Source organism: Oncorhynchus mykiss, chromosome 23 (assembly GCF_057628025.1).
Source record: "Oncorhynchus mykiss isolate SJ-2025 chromosome 23, ASM5762802v1, whole genome shotgun sequence".
In the NCBI taxonomy this organism is placed as follows: domain Eukaryota; kingdom Metazoa; phylum Chordata; class Actinopteri; order Salmoniformes; family Salmonidae; genus Oncorhynchus; species Oncorhynchus mykiss.
The window spans coordinates 61,142,122-61,164,935 of NC_143044.1; the positions used below are offsets into that span (position 1 = coordinate 61,142,122).

A 22,814-nucleotide genomic window follows, 5' to 3' on the forward strand; every position below is an offset into this window, starting at 1 on the left:
TGGGGGTGGGAGGGGGGGGGGGTATGACCATATTAGAGAAACATATATTTCCTACAAAGATTTATTTTTTTAAATAATCAAATTTTGATAAACCACAGTGTGCATAAACACATGTTTCCCATGCCAATAAAGCCCCTTAAATTAAATAGATGTCACGTTCTGACCTTTATTTCTGTTTTGTATTTATGTAGTATGGTCAGGGCGTGAGTTGGGTGGGCAGTCTGTTTGTTTGTCTATGTTAGTGGCTTGTGTCAGCACAGGTCTCATTTTGTAGCTTCACGGTCGTATTTGGTTTATTGTTTTCGTTACTCTTTTGCATAGTGTTCAGTCTTTCTTTATTAAAGATTCCCCATGGACACTTACCACGCCGCATATTGGTCCTCTGATCCTTCTCGCCTCTCCTCTTCAGACGAAGAGGAGGACGATCGTGACAGAATCACCCACCAACCAAGGACCAAGCGGCGTGGTAGAAAACAGCGACGACAGCAGCAGCAGCAGCGGCAGCAACAACAACAGCGGCCGGCTTCACAGGACTACACATCTTGGGAGGAGATAGACAGATGGGCCATCGACCCAGGGAGAGTGCCGGAGCCCGCCTGGGATTCGATGGAGCAGTGCAAGGAAGGTTACAGGAGAATGAGGTTGGCGAAGGCAGCACGGCAGTGCGACAGGTACGAGAGACAGCCCCAAATTTTTTTTTGGGGGGGGGGCACACGAGGGGTGGAGCTAAGCCAGGTAGCAGACCTGCGCTCACTCCTCGTGCTTATTATAAGCAGCAAGATACTGGGCAGGCACCGTGTTATGCGGTTAAGCGCACGGTGTCGCCAGTACGTGTCCATAGCCCGGTGCGCTATAGGACAGCCCCCCGAGAGTGTCATGCGAGTGCGGGCATCGAGCCAGGGCGTATGGTGCCTGCTCAGCGGGTCTGGTCGCCGGTACGCAGTTTTGGCCCAGGGTATCCTGCGCCGGCTCTGCGTGCTGTGTCTCCGGGGCGCTGGGAGGGTGCAGTGCGTCCTCTGCCTGCGCTCCGCTCGTGCCGGGCGAATGTGGGAATGGAGCCGAAGGGAGAGGTGCGTGTAGTAAGCACTAGATCTCCCGTGCTTACCCACAGCCCGGTTCAACCTGTGCCTGCACTCTGGACGGTCCGGGCTAGAGTGGTTATCCAGCCTGGGGAAGTGGTGCCAAGGTTGCGCACCAGAGCTCCAGTGCTCCCCCACAGCCCGGTCTTTCAGGTGCCTCCTCTTAACCCCAAGCCTCCTGAAGGTCTTCCCAGCCTGGTGGTTCCTGTGGCAGCCCCACGCACCAGGCTGTCTCTCTGTCTCCTCCCTGCAGGTGGTCCTGTCTGTCCGGCGCCGCTGCCGGAGTCTCCCGCCTGTCCGGCGCCTCTGCCGGAGTCTCCCGCCTGTCCGGCGCCTCTGCCGGAGTCTCCCGCCTGTCCGGCGCCTCTGCCGGAGTCTCCCGCCTGTCCGGCGCCTCTGCCGGAGTCTCCCGCCTGTCCGGCGCCTCTGCCGGAGCCTCCCGCCTGTCCGGCGCCTCTGCCGGAGCCTCCCGCCTGTCCGGCGCCTCTGCCGGAGCCTCCCGCCTGTCCGGCGCCTCTGCCGGAGCCTCCCGCCTGTCCGGCGCCTCTGCCGGAGCCTCCCGCCTGTCCGGCGCCTCTGCCGGAGCCCCCCGCCTGCCCGGCGCCGCTGCCGGAGCCCCCCGCCTGCCCGGCGCCGCTGCCGGAGCCCCCCGCCTGTCCGGCGCCGCTGCCGGAGCCCCTCTGCCCAGAGCCCCTCTGTCCCGAGCAGCTGCCCCTCTGTCCCGAGCAGCTGCCCCTCTGTCCCGAGCAGCTGCCCCTCTGTCCCGAGCAGCTGCCCCTCTGTCCCGAGCAGCTGCCCCTCTGTCCCGAGCAGCTGCCTCTCTGTCCCGAGCAGCTGTCCCTCTGTCCCGAGCTGCCCCTCTGTCCAGTGGGGTCATTGAGAGGGGTGGTCATGCTGAGAAAGCCACGGAGGCGGACAATAAGGCGGACTAAGACAATGATGAGGTGGGGTCCGCGTCCCGCGCCAGAGCCGCCACCGCGGACAGACACCCACCCAGACCCTCCCCTATAGGTCAAGGTTTTGCGGCCGGAGTCCGCACCTTTGGGGGGGGGGTACTGTCACGTTCTGACCTTTATTTCTGTTTTGTATTTATGTAGTATGGTCAGGGCGTGAGTTGGGTGGGCAGTCTGTTTGTTTGTCTATGTTAGTGGCTTGTGTCAGCACAGGTCTCATTTTGTAGCTTCACGGTCGTATTTGGTTTATTGTTTTCGTTACTCTTTTGCATAGTGTTCAGTCTTTCTTTATTAAAGATTCACCATGGACACTTACCACGCCGCATATTGGTCCTCTGATCCTTCTCGCCTCTCCTCTTCAGACGAAGAGGAGGACGATCGTGACAATAGAAATGTAATTGAGAGAGAGAAAGACAGAGAGACAGAGAGACAGAGAGACCGACAGAGACTCAGAGGATAGCAAGAGAGAGAGAGGAATCTCTTGAAATCAGAAGGAATAGAGGGTCGGCACACAGAGGAAACGGATATCATCTTGTGAATCATTCCGATGCATAGCAAAGCCCCGCCCACCTGAGAATCTGTGTCTGAGAAGACAGATCCCTGTATTTTGGTGTTCATTTATTGTGGAATTGGAAAAAAAAAGGTTTACAATTTAGACGTGTGAAAATGAAAGCAACTTCTGACAATGAAAACTGAGGTTATAGTGATATTATGTCTGATCTCACAATCAATGTAAAGTATGTATAGAGGTGTAATCTAGAGCCAGACTGTTGATTTATAATCTGAGTGTATCCTGCTAGTGACACACTTGTTAAATTATGCAACAAAACATGACAACAACAGTAATTAATGAGTCAGTCCAGACAGAGCATGTGAGAGCAGGTAGACCAAGACAGAGCAGGTAGACATAGACAGAACAGGTGAGTACAGGTAGACCTAGACAGAGCAGGTGAGTGCAGGTAGACCAATACAGAGCAGGTAGACATAGACAGAACAGGTGAGTACAGGTAGACCTAGACAGACCAGGTGAGTGCAGGTAGACCTAGACAGAGCAGGTGAGTGCAGGTAGACCTAGACAGAACAGGTGAGTGCAGGTAGACCAAGACAGAGCAGGTAGACATAGATAGAGCAGGTAGACATAGACAGAGCATGTGAGTGCAGGTAGACCAAGACAGAGCAGGTAGACCTAGACAGAGCAGGTGAGTACAGGTAGACCTAGACAGAGCAGGTAGACCTAGACAGAGCAGGTAGGCCTAGACAGAGCAGGTAGGCCTAGACAGAGCAGTTAGACCTAGACAGAACAGGTGAGTACAGGTAGATCTAGACAGAGCAGGTGAGTACAGGTAGACCTAGACAGAGGAGATGAGTACAGGTAGACCTAGACAGAGCAGGTGAGTACAGGTAGACCTAGACAGAACAGGTGAGTACAGGTAGACCTAGACAGAGGAGGTGAGTACAGGTAGACCTAGACAGAGCAGGTTATTACAGGTAGACCTAGACAGAGCAGGTGAGTACAGGTAGACCTAGACCGAGCAGGTGAGTACAGGTAGACCTAGACAGAGCAGGTGAGTACAGGTAGACCTAGACAGAGCAGGTGAGTACAGGTAGACCTAGACAGAGCAGGTAGACCAAGACAGAGGAGGTGAGTACAGGTAGACCTAGACAGAGCAGGTGAGTACAGGTAGGTCTAGACAGAGCCGGTAGACCTAGACAGAGCAGGTGAGTACAGGTAGACCTAGACAGAGCAGGTGAGTACAGTCCCAACACCCTGGTGTGGAGGAAGTGCATCATTACAGTCCCAACACCCTGGTGTAGAGGAAGTGCATCATTACAGTCCCAACATCCTGGTGTGGAGGAAGTGCATCATTACAGTCCCACCACCCTGGTGTGGAGGAAGTGCATCATTACAGTCCCAACACCCTGGTGTGGAGGAAGTGCATAATTACAGTCCCAACATCCTGGTGTGGAGGAAGTGCATCATTACAGTCCCAACATCCTGGTGTGGAGGAAGTGCATCATTACAGTCCCACCACCCTGGTGTGGAGGAAGTGCATCATTACAGTCCCAACATCCTGGTGTGGAGGAAGTGCATAATTACAGTCCCAACATCCTGGTGTGGAGGAAGTGCATCATTACAGTCCCAACACCCTGGTGTGGAGGAAGTGCATCATTACAGTCCCAACACCCTGGTGTGGAGGAAGTGCATCATTACAGTCCCAACATCCTGGTGTGGAGGAAGTGCATCATTACAGTCCCAACATCCTGGTGTGGAGGAAGTGCATCATTACAGTCCCAACACCCTGGTGTGGAGGAAGTGCATCATTACAGTCCCAACACCCTGGTGTGGAGGAAGTGCATCATTACAGTCCCAACACCCTGGTGTGGAGGAAGTGCATCATTACAGTCCCAACACCCTGGTGTGGAGGAAGTCTTAGGAGGAAGTGCATCGTTACAGTCCCAACACCTCGGTGTGGAGGAAGTGCATCATTACAGTCCCAACACCTCGGTGTGGAGGAAGTCTTAGGAGGAAGTGCATCATTACAGTCCCACCACCCTGGTGTGGAGGAAGTGCATCATTACAGTCCCAACACCCTGGTGTGGAGGAAGTGCATCATTACAGTCCCACCACCCTGGTGTGGAGGAAGTGCATCATTACAGTACCAACACCTCGGTGTGGAGGAAGTGCATCATTACAGTCCCACCACCCTGGTGTGGAGGAAGTGCATCATTACAGTCCCAACACCCTGGTGTGGAGGAAGTGCATCATTACAGTCCCAACACCTCGGTGTGGAGTAAGTGCATCATTACAGTCCCAACACCCTGGTGTGGAGGAAGTGCATCATTACAGTCCCAACACCCTGGTGTGGAGGAAGTGCATCATTACAGTCCCAACACCCTGGTGTGGAGGAAGTCTTAGGAGGAAGTGCATCGTTACAGTCCCAACACCTCGGTGTGGAGGAAGTGCATCATTACAGTCCCAACACCCTGGTGTGGAGGAAGTCTTAGGAGGAAGTGCATCATTACAGTCCCACCACCCTGGTGTGGAGGAAGTCTTAGGAGGAAGTGCATCATTACTGTCCCAACACCTCGGTGTGGAGGAAGTGCATCATTACAGTCCCACACCCTGGTGTGGAGGAAGTCTTAGGAGGAAGTGCATCATTACAGTCCCACCACCCTGGTGTGGAGGAAGTGCATCATTACAGTCCCAACACCCTGGTGTGGAGGAAGTGCATCATTACAGTCCCAACACCCTGGTGTGGAGGAAGTACATCATTACAGTCCCAACACCCTGGTGTGGAGGAAGTACATCATTACAGTCCCAACACCCTGGTGTGGAGGAAGTCTTAGGAGGAAGTGCATCGTTACAGTCCCAACACCCTGGTGTGGAGGAAGTGCATCATTACAGTCCCAACACCCTGGTGTGGAGGAAGTGCATCATTACAGTCCCAACACCCTGGTGTGGAGGAAGTGCATCATTACAGTCCCAACACCCTGGTGTGGAGGAAGTGCATCATTACAGTCCCAACACCTCGGTGTGGAGGAAGTCTTAGGAGGAAGTGCATCGTTACAGTCCCAACACCTCGGTGTGGAGGAAGTGCATCATTACAGTCCCAACACCCTGGTGTGGAGGAAGTGCATCATTACAGTCCCAACACCTCGGTGTGGAGGAAGTACATCATTACAGTCCCAACACCTCGGTGTGGAGGAAGTCTTAGGAGGAAGTGCATCGTTACAGTCCCAACACCTCGGTGTGGAGGAAGTGCATCATTACAGTCCCAACACCCTGGTGTGGAGGAAGTGCATCATTACAGTCCCACCACCCTGGTGTGGAGGAAGTGCATCATTACAGTCCCACCACCTCGGTGTGGAGGAAGTGCATCATTACAGTCCCAACACCTCGGTGTGGAGGAAGTACATCATTACAGTCCCAACACCCTGGTGTGGAGGAAGTCTTAGGAGGAAGTGCATCGTTACAGTCCCAACACCCTGGTGTGGAGGAAGTGCATCATTACAGTCCCAACACCCTGGTGTGGAGGAAGTGCATCATTACAGTCCCAACATCCTGGTGTGGAGGAAGTGCATCATTACAGTCCCAACACCCTGGTGTGGAGGAAGTGCATCATTACAGTCCCAACACCCTGGTGTGGAGGAAGTGCATCATTACAGTCCCAACACCCTGGTGTGGAGGAAGTCTTAGGAGGAAGTGCATCGTTACAGTCCCAACACCTCGGTGTGGAGGAAGTCTTAGGAGGAAGTGCATCATTACAGTCCCACCACCCTGGTGTGGAGGAAGTGCATCATTACAGTCCCAACACCCTGGTGTGGAGGAAGTGCATCATTACAGTCCCACCACCCTGGTGTGGAGGAAGTGCATCATTACAGTACCAACACCTCGGTGTGGAGGAAGTGCATCATTACAGTCCCACCACCCTGGTGTGGAGGAAGTGCATCATTACAGTCCCAACACCCTGGTGTGGAGGAAGTGCATCATTACAGTCCCAACACCTCGGTGTGGAGTAAGTGCATCATTACAGTCCCAACACCCTGGTGTGGAGGAAGTGCATCATTACAGTCCCAACACCCTGGTGTGGAGGAAGTACATCATTACAGTCCCAACACCCTGGTGTGGAGGAAGTCTTAGGAGGAAGTGCATCGTTACAGTCCCAACACCTCGGTGTGGAGGAAGTGCATCATTACAGTCTCAACACCCTGGTGTGGAGGAAGTCTTAGGAGGAAGTGCATCATTACAGTCCCACCACCCTGGTGTGGAGGAAGTCTTAGGAGGAAGTGCATCATTACTGTCCCAACACCTCGGTGTGGAGGAAGTGCATCATTACAGTCCCAACACCCTGGTGTGGAGGAAGTCTTAGGAGGAAGTGCATCATTACAGTCCCACCACCCTGGTGTGGAGGAAGTGCATCATTACAGTCCCAACACCCTGGTGTGGAGGAAGTGCATCATTACAGTCCCAACACCCTGGTGTGGAGGAAGTACATCATTACAGTCCCAACACCCTGGTGTGGAGGAAGTACATCATTACAGTCCCAACACCCTGGTGTGGAGGAAGTCTTAGGAGGAAGTGCATCGTTACAGTCCCAACACCCTGGTGTGGAGGAAGTGCATCATTACAGTCCCAACACCCTGGTGTGGAGGAAGTGCATCATTACAGTCCCAACACCCTGGTGTGGAGGAAGTGCATCATTACAGTCCCAACACCCTGGTGTGGAGGAAGTGCATCATTACAGTCCCAACACCTCGGTGTGGAGGAAGTCTTAGGAGGAAGTGCATCGTTACAGTCCCAACACCTCGGTGTGGAGGAAGTGCATCATTACAGTCCCAACACCCTGGTGTGGAGGAAGTGCATCATTACAGTCCCAACACCTCGGTGTGGAGGAAGTACATCATTACAGTCCCAACACCTCGGTGTGGAGGAAGTCTTAGGAGGAAGTGCATCGTTACAGTCCCAACACCTCGGTGTGGAGGAAGTGCATCATTACAGTCCCAACACCCTGGTGTGGAGGAAGTGCATCATTACAGTCCCAACACCCTGGTGTGGAGGAAGTGCATCATTACAGTCCCAACACCCTGGTGTGGAGGAAGTGCATCATTACAGTCCCAACACCCTGGTGTGGAGGAAGTCTTAGGAGGAAGTGCATCGTTACAGTCCCAACACCTCGGTGTGGAGGAAGTGCATCATTACAGTCCCAACACCTCGGTGTGGAGGAAGTCTTAGGAGGAAGTGCATCATTACAGTCCCACCACCCTGGTGTGGAGGAAGTGCATCATTACAGTCCCAACACCCTGGTGTGGAGGAAGTGCATCATTACAGTCCCACCACCCTGGTGTGGAGGAAGTGCATCATTACAGTACCAACACCTCGGTGTGGAGGAAGTGCATCATTACAGTCCCACCACCCTGGTGTGGAGGAAGTGCATCATTACAGTCCCAACACCCTGGTGTGGAGGAAGTGCATCATTACAGTCCCAACACCTCGGTGTGGAGTAAGTGCATCATTACAGTCCCAACACCCTGGTGTGGAGGAAGTGCATCATTACAGTCCCAACACCCTGGTGTGGAGGAAGTACATCATTACAGTCCCAACACCCTGGTGTGGAGGAAGTCTTAGGAGGAAGTGCATCGTTACAGTCCCAACACCTCGGTGTGGAGGAAGTGCATCATTACAGTCTCAACACCCTGGTGTGGAGGAAGTCTTAGGAGGAAGTGCATCATTACAGTCCCACCACCCTGGTGTGGAGGAAGTCTTAGGAGGAAGTGCATCATTACTGTCCCAACACCTCGGTGTGGAGGAAGTGCATCATTACAGTCCCAACACCCTGGTGTGGAGGAAGTCTTAGGAGGAAGTGCATCATTACAGTCCCACCACCCTGGTGTGGAGGAAGTGCATCATTACAGTCCCAACACCCTGGTGTGGAGGAAGTGCATCATTACAGTCCCAACACCCTGGTGTGGAGGAAGTACATCATTACAGTCCCAACACCCTGGTGTGGAGGAAGTACATCATTACAGTCCCAACACCCTGGTGTGGAGGAAGTCTTAGGAGGAAGTGCATCGTTACAGTCCCAACACCCTGGTGTGGAGGAAGTGCATCATTACAGTCCCAACACCCTGGTGTGGAGGAAGTGCATCATTACAGTCCCAACACCCTGGTGTGGAGGAAGTGCATCATTACAGTCCCAACACCCTGGTGTGGAGGAAGTGCATCATTACAGTCCCAACACCTCGGTGTGGAGGAAGTCTTAGGAGGAAGTGCATCGTTACAGTCCCAACACCTCGGTGTGGAGGAAGTGCATCATTACAGTCCCAACACCCTGGTGTGGAGGAAGTGCATCATTACAGTCCCAACACCTCGGTGTGGAGGAAGTACATCATTACAGTCCCAACACCTCGGTGTGGAGGAAGTCTTAGGAGGAAGTGCATCGTTACAGTCCCAACACCTCGGTGTGGAGGAAGTGCATCATTACAGTCCCAACACCCTGGTGTGGAGGAAGTGCATCATTACAGTCCCACCACCCTGGTGTGGAGGAAGTGCATCATTACAGTCCCACCACCTCGGTGTGGAGGAAGTGCATCATTACAGTCCCAACACCTCGGTGTGGAGGAAGTACATCATTACAGTCCCAACACCCTGGTGTGGAGGAAGTCTTAGGAGGAAGTGCATCGTTACAGTCCCAACACCCTGGTGTGGAGGAAGTGCATCATTACAGTCCCAACACCCTGGTGTGGAGGAAGTGCATCATTACAGTCCCAACATCCTGGTGTGGAGGAAGTGCATCATTACAGTCCCAACACCCTGGTGTGGAGGAAGTGCATCATTACAGTCCCAACACCCTGTTGTGGAGGAAGTGCATCATTACAGTCCCAACATCCTGGTGTGGAGGAAGTGCATCATTACAGTCCCAACATCCTGGTGTGGAGGAAGTGCATCATTACAGTCCCAACACCCTGGTGTGGAGGAAGTCTTAGGAGGAAGTGCAGCATTACAGTCCCATAGCCTTGCCTTAGCCTAAGGAAGCCATTGTCTCGCTCTGCTAGGCCTCTGGGAGGAACCACCCTCTGCAATGTGTCACAACTATTTATTACAGTATATAAACTACTTGGAACCCCTTTCTAAATCCTCTACTAGGCCTCTGGGAGGAACCACCCTCTGTAATGTGTCACAACTATTTATTACAGTATATAAACTACTTGGAACCCCTTTCTAAATCCTCTACTAGGCCTCTGGGAGGAACCACCCTCTGTAATGTGTCACAACTATTTATTACAGTATATAAACTACTTGGAACCCCTTTCTAAATCCTCTACTAGGCCTCTGGGAGGAACCACCCTCTGCAATGTGTCACAACTATTTATTACAGTATATAAACTACTTGGAACCCCTTTCTAAATCCTCTACTAGTCCTCTGGGAGGAACCACCCTCTGCAACGTGTTAGAACTATTTATTACAGTATATAAACTACTTGGAACACCTTTCTAAATCCTCTGCTAGGCTGGCCTGTATGATGATGATCTCTACGATGGAGCCTGGTGTGCTGGGAGGAACGACCCCCTGCAGTGGCTGGAGGTGGACGCCAGAAGGCTGACCAAGTTCACAGGGGTCATCACACAGGGAAGGAGCTCTCTCTGGTCGTGAGTATCAACTCAACTGTCTGTCTGTCTGTCTCTCTGTCTGTCTCTCTCTGTCTCTGTCTCTGTCTCTGTCTCTCTCTCTGTCTGTCTCTCTCTGTCTCTGTCTGTCTGTCTGTCTGTCTCTCTCTCTCTGTCTCTCTCTCTCTGTCTGTCTGTCTGTCTGTCTGTCTCTCTGTCTGTCTTTCTGTCTGTCTGTCTGTCTGTCTCTCTCTCTCTGTCTCTCGCTCTCTGTCTCTCTCTCTCTCTCTCTCTCTCTCTCTCTCTCTCTCTCTGTCTCTCTCTCTTTCTCTCTCTCTCTCTCTCTCTCTCTCTTGGCTGAGTAGTGAGTACTATCCCTCTTCATTGTCTTAAGTCAGTTAGCGCGACTCCGTCAAATTGGATTAAAATATATTTACTGCAGCTTAACATTTATGTCCCTTGACCTACATGGACAATCAGCTGCAGACCCTGACCTTGACCCCTTGACCCCATGCCCCTGGACAATCAGCTGCAGACCCTGACCTTGACCCCTTGACCCCATGCCCCTGGACAATCAGCTGCAGACCCTGACCTTGACCCCACTTAATTGTAATTGCTCAGGGTTCGTTGTTGATAATGTCTGACCTTGACCGTGACCCCAGTCTGTTGGTAATGTCTGACCCTGACCCCAGTCTTTTGATAATGTCTGATACTGACCCCAGTCTGTTGATAATGTCTGACCTTGACCCTGACCCCAGTATGTTGGTAATGTCTGACCCTGACCCCAGTCCGTTGATAATGTCTGACCTTGACCCTGACCCCAGTATGTTGGTAATGTCTGACCCTGACCCCAGTCTGTTGATAATGTCTGACCTTGACCCTGACCCCAGTATGTTGGTAATGTCTGACCCTGACCCCAGTATGTTGGTAATGTCTGACCGTGACCCCAGTCTGTAGATAATGTCTGACCTTGACCCTGACCCCAGTATGTTGGTAATGTCTGACCCTGACCCCAGTCTGTTGATAATGTCTGATCTTGACCCTGACCCCAGTATGTTAGTAATGTCTGACCGTGACCCCAGTCTGTTGATAATGTCTGACCCTGGTCGTGACCCCAGTCTGTTGATAATGTCTGACCCTGACTGTGACCCCAGTCTGTTGATAATGTCTGACCCTAGTCGTGACCCCAGACTATTGATAATGTCTGGCCGTGACCCCAGTCTGTTGATAATGTCTGACACTGGTCGTGACCCTAGTCTGTTGATAATGTCTGACCCTGACCGTGACCCCAGTCTGTTGATAATGTCTGATCCTGACCCCAGTCTGTTGATAATATCTGACCCTGACCATGACCCCAGTCTGTTGATAATGTCGGACCCTAGTCGTGTCCCCAGTCTGTTGATAATGTCTGACCTTGACCGTGACCCCAGTCTGTTGATAATATCTGACCCTGACCGTGACCCCAGTCTGTTGATAATGTCTGACCGTGATCCCAGTCTGTTGATAATATCTGGCCGTGACCCCAGTCTGTTGATAATATCTGACCCTGACTGTGACCCCAGTCTGTTGATAATGTCTGACCGTGACCCTGACCCCCAGTCTGTTGATAATGTCTGACCCTGACCCCAGTCTGTTGATAATGTCTGACCCTGATTGTGACCCCAGTCTGTTGATAATGTCTGATCCCAACCGTGACCCCAGTCTGTTGATAATGTCTGACCGTAATTCTGACCCAAGTCTGTTTATAATATCTGATTCTGACCCCAGTTTACTGATAATGTCTGACCCTGACTGTGACCCCAGTCTGTTGATAATGTCTGACCCTGATCGTGACCCCAGTCTGTTGATAATGTCAGACCCTGATTGTGACCCCAGTCTGTTTATAATGTCTGATCCTGACCCCAGTCTGTTGATAATGTCTGACCCTGATTGTGACCCCAGTCTGTTGATAATGTCTGATCCCAACCGTGACCCAAGTCTGTTGATAATGTCTAATCCTGACCCCAGTCTGTTGATAATGTCTGATCCCAACCGTGACCCCAGTCTGTTTATAATGTCTGATCCTGACCCCAGTCTGTTGATAATGTCTGACCCTGACCATGACCCCAGTCTGTTGATAATGTCTGACCCTGGTCGTGACCCCAGTCTGTTGATAATGTCTGACCCTGACTGTGACCCCAGTCTGTTGGTAATGTCTGACCCTGGTCGTGACCCCAGACTGTTGATAATGTCTGGCCGTGACCCCAGTCTGTTGATAATGTCTGACCCTGGTCGTGACCCTAGTCTGTTGATAATGACTGACCCTGACCGTGACCCCAGTCTTTTGATAATGTCTGACCCTGATGGTGACACCAGTCTGTTGTTAATGTCTGATCCTAACCCCAGTCTGTTGATAATGTCTGATCCCGACCGTGACCCCAGTCTGTTGATAATGTCTGACCGTGATTCTGACCCCAGTCTGTTTATAATATCTGATCCTGACTCCAGTTTGTTGATAATGTCTGACCCTGACTGTGACCCCAGTCTGTTGATAATGTCTGACTCTGATCATGACCCCAGTCTGTTGATAATGTCAGACCCTGATTGTGACCCCAGTCTGTTTATAATGTCTGATCCTGACCCCAGTCTGTTGATAATGTCTGACCCTGATTGTGACCCCAGTCTGTTGATAGTGTCTGACGCTGACCATGACCCCAGTCTGTTGATAATGTCTGACCCTGGTCGTGACCCCAGTCTGTTGATAATGTCTGACCCTGGTCGTGACCCCAGACTGTTGATAATGTCTGGCCGTGACCCCAGTCTGTTGATAATGTCTGACCCTGGTCGTGACCCTAGTCTGTTGATAATGACTGACCCTGACCGTGACCCCAGTCTTTTGATAATGTCTGACCCTGATGGTGAGACCAGTCTGTTTGTTAATGTCTGATCCTAACCCCAGTCTGTTGATAATGTCTGATCCCGACCGTGACCCCAGTCTGTTGATAATGTCTGACCGTGATTCTGACCCCAGTCTGTTTATACTATCTGATCCTGACCCCAGTTTGTTGATAATGTCTGACCCTGACTGTGACCCCAGTCTGTTGATAATGTCTGACTCTGATCGTGACCCCAGTCTGTTGATAATGTCAGACCCTGATTGTGACCCCAGTCTGTTTATAATGTCTGATCCTGACCCCAGTCTGTTGATAATGTCTGACCCTGATTGTGACCCCAGTCTGTTGATAATGTCTGATCCCAACCGTGACCCCAGTCTGTTGATAATGTCTAATCCTGACCCCAGTCTGTTGATAATGTCTGATCCCAACCGTGACCCCAGTCCGTTTATAATGACTGATCCTGACCCCAGTCTGTTGATAATGTCTGACCCTGACCATGACCCCAGTCTGTTGATAATGTCTGACCCTGGTCGTGACCCCAGTCTGTTGATAATGTCTGGCCCTGACTGTGACCCCAGTCTGTTGATAATGTCTGACCCTGGTCATGACACCAGACTGTTGATAATGTCTGGCCGTGACCCCAGTCTGTTGATAATGTCTGACCCTGGTCGTGACCCCAGTCTGTTGATAATGTCTGACCCTGACCGTGACCCCAGTGTTTTGATAATGTCTGACCCTGATGGTGACACCAGTCTGTTGTTAATGTCTGATCCTAACCCCAGTCTGTTGATAATGTCTGATCCCGACCGTGACCCCAGTCTGTTGATAATGTCTGGCCGTGACCCCAGTCTGTTGATAATGTCTGACCCTGACCGTGACCCCAGTCTGTTGATAATGTCTGACCCTGACCATGACCCCAGTCTGTTGATAATGTCTGACCCTAGTTGTGTCCCCAGTCTGTTGATAATGTCTGACCTTGACCGTGACCCCTGTCTGTTGATAATGTCTGACCTTGACCGTGACCCCAGTCTGTTGATAATATCTGACCCTGACCGTGACCCCAGTCTGTTGATAATGTCTGACCCTGACCGTGACCCCAGTCTGTTAATAATATCTGACCCTGACCGTGACCCCAGTCTGTTGATAATATCTGACCCTGACCGTGACCCCAGTCTGTTGATAATGTCCGACCGTGACCCCAGTCTGTTGATAATGTCTGACCATGACCCCAGTCTGTTGATAATGTCTGACCCTGACCGTGACCCCAGTCTGTTGATAATGTCTGACCATGACCCCAGTCTGTTGATAATATCTGACCGTGACCCCAGTCTGTTGGTAATGTCTGACCGTGACCCCAGTCTGTCGCTGACCCCAGTCTGTTGATAATGTCTGACCCTGATCGTGACCCCAGTCTCTGAGGGTGTCTCAGAGGGAGTTGGGATATGCAGCAAACATATTTCCATTTCACACGTGACAGAAAATATACTAAGCAACCCCCCCCCAAAAATGTATGTGCCAATCAGATTGTCTTTGAGTCATATTTTAATCCTCCTCTGAGAAACCTTTTCTCTGGAAGCTTTTTTTGGAGTCTGAGACTGAGGTGTCGTAAATGACAGGTCTCATCATGTCTTCCTGGCATCCCATAAGTCTCAGCTTCACCAGCCTATGAAGGGAATCTGTCCTCCAGTCCCAACCTACCTACTTACTTACAAGCCCATAGTTTAAAAAATACAAATAAAAATAAGAATGAAAAGAAACAAGTAATTAAAGAGCAGCAGTAAAAGCCCTGCTTCCCTCAGCAGCAGCCCAGCCCTTAATCAGCTGTGGTGGATTAACACACACACACACACACACACACCCGCACGTGCATGTACACACACACACACACACACACACACACACACACACACACACACACACACACACACACACACACACACACACACACACACACAGGGAGTAAAAATGTATTCCCATTCAAAATCCTATTTTCCCGAACCCTAAACCTTGGACATAATCACAAACCTAAACCTAATGCCTAACCCTAACCCCTAAATTAACCCTTAACCTAACCTTAACACTTAACCTAAGATAGAATTTTAACATATTTAAGAAATGAAAAAAGTTCTGACTTAAAAAATAAGTAAAAAATAAAAAATATATATACATTTTATATGAATTAAATAAAAATAACATACAATGTCCTGACAAGACACCACATTGTCCTGATAAGACACCACAATGTCCTGACAAGACACCACATTGTCCTGACAAGACACCACATTGTCCTGACAAGACACCACATTGTCCTGACAAGACACCACAATGTCCTGACAAGACACCACATTGTCCTGACAAGACACCACAATGTCCTGACAAGACACCACAATGTCCTGACAAGACACCACATTGTCCTGACAAGACACCACAATGTCCTGACAAGACAACACATTGTCCTGACAAGACACCACAATGTCCTGACAAGACACCACATTGTCCTGACAAGACACCACATTGTCCTGACAAGACACCACAATGTCCTGACAAGACACCACATTGTCCTGACAAGACACCACATTGTCCTGACAAGACACCACAATGTCCTGACAAGACACCAGAATGTCCTGACAAGACACCACAATGTCCTGACAAGACACCACATTGTCCTGACAAGACACCACATTGTCCTGACAAGACACCACAATGTCCTGACAAGACACCACAATGTCCTGACAAGACACCACAATGTCCTGACAAGACACCACAATGTCCTGACAAGACACCACATTGTCCTGACAAGACACCACAATGTCCTGACAAGACACCAGAATGTCCTGACAAGACACCAGAATGTCCTGACAAGTCACCTGAATGTCCTGACAAGACACCTCAATGTCCTGACAAGACACCACAATGTCCTGACAAGACACCACATTGTCCTGACAAGACAACACATTGTCCTGACAAGACACCACAACGTCCTGACAAGACACCACATTGTCCTGACAAGACACCACAATGTCCTGACAAGACACCACAATGTCCTGACAAGACACCACATTGTCCTGACAAGACACCACAATGTCCTGACAAGACACCACATTGTCCTGACAAGACACCACATTGTCCTGACAAGACACCACAATGTCCTGACAAGACACCACATTGTCCTGACAAGACACCACAATGTCCTGACACCAGAATGTCCTGACGTGACACCAGAATGTCCTGACAAGTCACCTGAATGTCCTGACAAGACACCTCAATGTCCTGACAAGACACCACAATGTCCTGACAAGACACCACATTGTCCTGACAAGACACCACAATGTCCTGACAAGACACCACAATGTCCTGACAAGACACCACAATGTCCTGACAAGACACCACAATGTCCTGACAAGACACCACAATGTCCTGACAAGACACCACAATGTCCTGACAAGTCACCACAATGTCCTGACAAGACACCACAATGTCCTGACAAGACACCACAATGTCCTGACAAGACACCACAATGTCCTGACAAGACACCACAATGTCCTGACAAGACACCTCAATGTCCTGACAAGACACCTCAATGTCCTGACAAGACACCACAATGTCCTGACAAGACACCACAATGTCCTGACAAGACACCACAATGTCCTGACAAGACACCTCAATGTCCTGACAAGACACCACAATGTCCTGACAAGACACCACAATGTCCTGACAAGACACCACAATGTCCTGACAAGACACCACAATGTCCTGACAAGACACCACAATGTCCTGACAAGACACCACAATGTCCTGACAAGACACCACAATGTCCTGACAAGACACCACAATGTCCTGACAAGACACCACAATGTCCTGACAAGACACCACAACGTCCTGACAAGACACCACAACGTCCTGACAAGACACCACAATGTCCTGACAAGACACCACAACGTCCTGACAAGACATCGCAATGTCCTGACAAGACACCACAACGTCCTGACAAGACACCACAACGTCCTGACAAGACACCACAACGTCCTGACAAGACACCAGTGAGCCAATGACCTCATTGGTTAATGAAGGAGAACATTGTTCTCAGGCAGCATCAGGCCTACAGGGGTCCCTGTATAAAGCTGGTGAACAATATCATCACGTTTAGCCACTTTAGCACAATGCTAACCGTAATATAATGTACTCAAAAAGCAAGTACTCTTCCACTGAAATAGACCAAAGAGGAAAGCACATCTAAGTAAACCTACTTAACAGAGTGTCGTCAACTGACAGTTTTTAAGCAAATTAAATTCCCTTGTTTTGGTTTGGTGAAGAAGAACCATTTAACTCTCTTTCTGCTGATGATCACATCGTCCGTTAGAATCTCCCTACTCTCCCCAGCAGCCCGTGGTCGTATTTGACCCCATCTGCCCTTTGTACTGGTTAGCTGGAAAAAGGAGGCTCTTATTAATTAATGGCTCTCTCAGAAAACTGCTTGTTATTTTCAGATTTGGAGGCGGGGGGGGGGGGGGGGGGGGGGTGAGCTGAGAAAGCGCCCCTTTGTCATTTCCTTCCCAAGTCGTCTCCAGCTGCTGATCTGGAGTTATAGAACACATAAGAAAGACACAGGGGGCTTTTGGAAAAGACAGATGATATTTCTGTAGTGACGTAGCTCTATTGTAACTGGTATCTGTCTATGTTAATGGTGCCAGATTTAGAAAAGGTCTGATTGTAAGAGTGTTTTAATTAGCAGGACTGGGGGATTCCTACAGCACCAGACTCATCACCCCATACTTTCACCCCGGGCTCAGGGTTGATATCTTTATCCAGGAGACGTCTACCATACCGCTTGTGTGTGTGTGTGTGTGTGTGTGTGTGTGTGTGTGTGTGTGTGTGTGTGTGTGTGTGTGGAGGAGAGAGAACAGAGAGATATGTTGCTTAGATGTATTCTGCACGACATTCGCCCTGAAGAGCGTGTCATCAGTCCGGTGAAACCTGTGCCGGCTCCACGCACCAGGCCTACCGGTGCGCCTCCACAGCCCGGTACGTCCTGTGCCTGCTCCCCACACTCGCCCTGAGGAGCGTGTCATCAGTCCAGTGCAACTGCGCTGGTGCCCAGTCCCGCTCCATGGCCAGAGCCTTCCTCTGCGCCGGTGCCCAGTTTAGGCACGGTGTCCAACCCAGCTCCATGGCAGAGCTCTGCGCCGGTGCCCAGTTTAGGCACGGTGTCCAACCCAGCTCCATGGCCAGGGCCTTCCTCTGCGCCGATGCCCAGTTTAGGCACGGTGTCCAACCCAGCTCCATGGCCAGGGCCTTCCTCTGCGCCGATGCCCTGTCTAGGCACGGTGTCCAACCCAGCTCCATGGCCAGAGCCTTCCTCTGCGCCGATGCCCAGTTTAGGCACGGTGTCCAACCCAGCTCCATGGCCAGGGCCTTCCTCTGCGCCGATGCCCAGTTTAGGCACGGTGTCCAACCCAGCTCCATGGCCAGGGCCTTCCTCTGCGCCGATGCCCAGTCTAGGCACGGTGTCCAACCCAGCTCCATGGCCAGGGCCTTCCTCTGCGCCGATGCCCAGTCTAGGCACGGTGTCCAACCCAGCTCCATGGCCAGGGCCTTCCTCTGCGCCGATGCCCAGTCTAGGCACGATGTCCAACCCAGCTCCATGGCCAGGGCCTTCCTCTGCGCCGATGCCCAGTCTAGGCACGGTGTCCAACCCAGCTCCATGGCCAGGGCCTTCTTCTGCGCCGATGCCCAGTCTAGGCACGGTGTCCAACCCAGCTCCATGTCCAGAGCCTTCCTCTGCACCGGTGCCCAGTCCCGCTTCATGGCTGGAGTCCTCCTCTGCACTGGTGCCCAGTCCAGGCACTGCGTCTAGTCCTGCTCCATGGCCAGAGTCCTCCTCTGCGCAGGTGCCCAGTCCTGCTCCATGGCCAGAGTCCTCCTCTGCGCTGGTGCCCAGTCCAGCCACTGCGTCTAGTCCTGCTCCATGGCCAGAGTCCTCCTCTGCGCAGGTGCCCAGTCCTGCTCCATGGCCAGAGTCCTCCTCTGCGCTGGTGCCCAGTCTAGGCACTGCGTCTAGTCCTGCTCCATGGCCAGAGTCCTCTTCTGCGCTGGTGCCCAGTCCTGCTCCATGGCCAGAGTCCTCCTCTGCGCTGGTGCCCAGTCCTGCTCCATGGCCAGAGTCCTCCTCTGCGCTGGTGCCCAGTCCCGCTCCATGGCCAGAGCCTTCCTCTGTGCTGGTGCCCAGTCCAGCCACTGCGTCTAGTCCTGCTCCATGGCCAGAGTCCTCCTCTGCGCTGGTGCCCAGTCCCGCTCCATGGCCAGAGCCTTCCTCTGCGCCGGTGCCCAGTCCAGCCACTGCATCTAGTCCTGCTCCATGGCCAGATTCCTCCTCTGCACTGGTGCCCAGTCCCGCTCCATGGCCAGAGCCTTCCTCTGTTCCGGTGCTCAGTCCAGACACTGCGTCTAGTCCTGCTCCATGGCTGGATCCGTGGTCTGGGCGGGTTGCTAAGACCCACACCGGAGCCGCCACCGACGCTAGTCACCCCCCCCCCCCCCCCCCCCCCAAACCCTCCCCATCTGGTTTCAGGTTTGCGGCCGGAGTCCGCACCTTTGGGGGGGAGGGGTACTGCCACGCCCTGACCATAGAGAGCTCTTCGGGGTTCTCTGTGGTGTTTTAGGTCAGGGCGTGACTCGGGGGTGTTCTAGTCGTTATATTTCTATGTTGGTGTGTGTGTATGGTTCCCAATTAGAGGCAGCTGATTATCGTTGTCTCTAATTGGGGATCATATTTAAGTTGTCCTTTGTTCCCACCTGCATCGTGGGATATTGTTTGTGTTAGTGTTTTGAGCACTACGGCTTTCACGTTCCTGTTATGTTTATTTATTTTTTTGTAGTTTCACTCTATAAGTATGTGGAACTCAACTCACGCTGCGCTTTGGTCCGTTCCTATCGACGATCGTGACACATTTAAATTTTCAATTTGAGTAAGTTAGCAAATGCTCTTATCCAGAGTAAGATAGCTAGGTGAGACAACCACATATCAGTCAAATATGCAGGATACAAAGAAGCTAAACAATGGATAGACAGATGGAGGATCTTAATTTGATTACTCGTTTGTTGCTTAGAATGCAAACATGTAGTGTATTTGAGTTTTTAAAAGGCTTCTAAAGTTTGAAATGTCAGACTTTGCCCTAATGAAAAACGTATCAACCCCTATAAATGTCTTAGTCGCCTTGGTCCAGTTCTTACGACAAACGTGACAATAAAAATGTCCATTAATTATAATCCACATAATAATTCACATTTCCTGTTGCAGGATTATTTTCCTGCTATAGCAAACTGGCTCAAATTAAGATACAACATCTGTATAGCGTTTGCAAAAAAACAAACAAATCATACACATTTAAAATCCATGAATTGATGAACAATATCGGAGAACAGTAATATTTTACAATATTAAAGGTGTGTGTGTGTGTGTGTGTGTGTGTGTGTGTGTGTGTGTGTGTGTGTGTGTGTGTGTGTGTGTGTGTGTGTGTGTGTGTGTGTGTGTGTGTGTGTGTGTGTTTGTGTGTGTGTGTGTCTTGGCTGTGCTGCCAGCCGTGCATAGTAGAATTCTCTTTTTTAGTTTTCATACCATTAGCTACATGGTGGCTCCACTAACCAGAACCAGGTGTCTGCCCATATTTCAGCATTGGTCCCAGAAGGAGACAGTTACTGTAAGTAGAACAAGCTGGGATGGTTCTGGTTCAGAACGGTATACATGTTCATATGGACAAGATCTCTGAAGATATTTACATATATATTGGTGTAGTACATTTGAAATCTACTGGTATGGATCGTATTATATTTTTTGTTACCTAGTGGATTAGCTACAGGTATAGGATCATAATTTGACCTATATTTTCATCGCAAAAAAAAATAATGCAGTAACAGCATTTGACCGTTTAGTCCATAATGTTGCTTGATCGCTATTAGCTGGACAAAAGTAGGCTACAAGAAAAGTGCAATATTAACCGTGTGTTATTTGGGGGTTTTCAGAGAATTGATGTAAATCACAAATCTCATCTGCGTTTCCTGCGTTGCTGGAAAATTCTCAGCAACAAAAGATTGATCAAAGTATGATCCTACATCTGTACTGTAAAGTTGTCACCTGTAGTTAAATTCACTTTAAGAAATGTATGGTGTCCGTATTAGGAAAAGACACCAACTCCTAGTGACTCTGACACAGCTTCCATGGACGTTTGCTTCCTAATATGGGCACTGTGTACTGTCAGTCCAGCGTGGAACAGCTCGGCTTTGAACACTTTCAACTAATTCCTTCTTCTTACTGTTTCTTGACTTTCTCTCTCCTCCCACGTTTTAGGAGCGACTGGGTGACTTCATACAAGGTCCTTGTGAGCAACGACAGTCACACCTGGGTCACTCTGAAGAATGGCTCACAAGACCTGGTGAGTAGCTGGCTGAGATCATGATCAATATATATGATTGGAGTGGAGATCAATAGCTATGATTGGATCAATAGATTGGGGTGGAGATCAATAGCTATGATTGGGGTGCAGATCGATATATATGATTGGGGTGGTGATCAATAGATATGATTGGGGTGGTGATCAATAGATATGATTGGGGTGTAGATCAATAGATATGATTGGGGTGGAGATCAATAGATATGATTGGGATGGAGATCAATAGATATGATTGGGATGGAGATCAATAGATATGATTGGGATGGGGATCAATAGATATGATTGGGATGGAGATCAATAGATATGATTGGGGTGGAGATCAATAGATATGATTGGATGGAGATCAATAGATATGATTGGAGTGGTGATCAATAGATATGATTGGGGTGGAGATCAATAGATATGATTGGGATGGGGATGAATAGATATGATTGGGATGGAGATCAATAGATATGATTGGATGGAGATCAATAGATATGATTGGATGGAGATCAATAGATATGATTGGGGTGGTGATCAATAGATATGATTGGGATGGGGATCAATAGATATGATTGGGATGGAGATCAATAGATATGATTGGATGGAGATCAATAGATATGATTGGGATGGGGATCAATAGATATGATTGGGATGGAGATCAAAAGATATGATTGGATGGAGATCAATAGATATGATTACGATGGAGATCAATAGATATGATTGGGATGGAGATCAATAGATATGATTGGGGTGGAGATCAATAGATATGATTGGGATGGAGATCAATAGATATGATTGGGGTGGAGATCAATAGATATGATTGGGGTGTAGATCAATAGATATGATTGGGGAGGAGATCAATAGATATGATTGGGGAGGAGATCAATAGATATGATTGGGGTGGAGATCATTAAGCCATAGTAGTTACAGCAGTTCACACTTTGTCGGAACATTCTGGAAGAGTTTGCTTCTTGGATCATATTGATCAGATTCCAATGTCATTAGCGTCATCTAAGTAAGTATTACCATGGTCCATAGATGGTACTGTATTACCATGGTCCATAGATGTACTGTATTACCATGGTCCATAGATGGTACTGTATTACCATGGTCCATAGATGTACTGTATTACCATGGTCCATAGATGTATTACCATGGTCCATAGATGGTACTGTATTACCATGGTCCATAGATGGTACTGTATTACCATGGTCCATAGATGTATTACCATGGTCCATAGATGTACTGTATTACCATGGTCCATAGATGTACTGTATTACCATGGTCCATAGATGTACTGTATTACCATGGTCCATAGATGTACTGTATTACCATGGTCCATAGATGGTACTGTATTACCATGGTCCATA

General features: G+C 50.0%; 1 protein-coding gene across 1 annotated transcript in view; it reads left to right on the forward strand.

The window, feature by feature from the left end:
• cpxm2 (carboxypeptidase X, M14 family member 2) overlaps positions 1 to 22,814 on the forward strand; it is a 103,082-nt gene that overhangs the window by 43,850 nt on the left and 36,418 nt on the right. The window contains exons 4-5 of the mRNA XM_090218024.1: positions 10,042 to 10,181; positions 21,360 to 21,444. Of these exons, the coding sequence (XP_090074150.1) occupies positions 10,042 to 10,181; positions 21,360 to 21,444 (225 nt within the window). The remainder of the gene's footprint in view (positions 1 to 10,041; positions 10,182 to 21,359; positions 21,445 to 22,814) is intronic.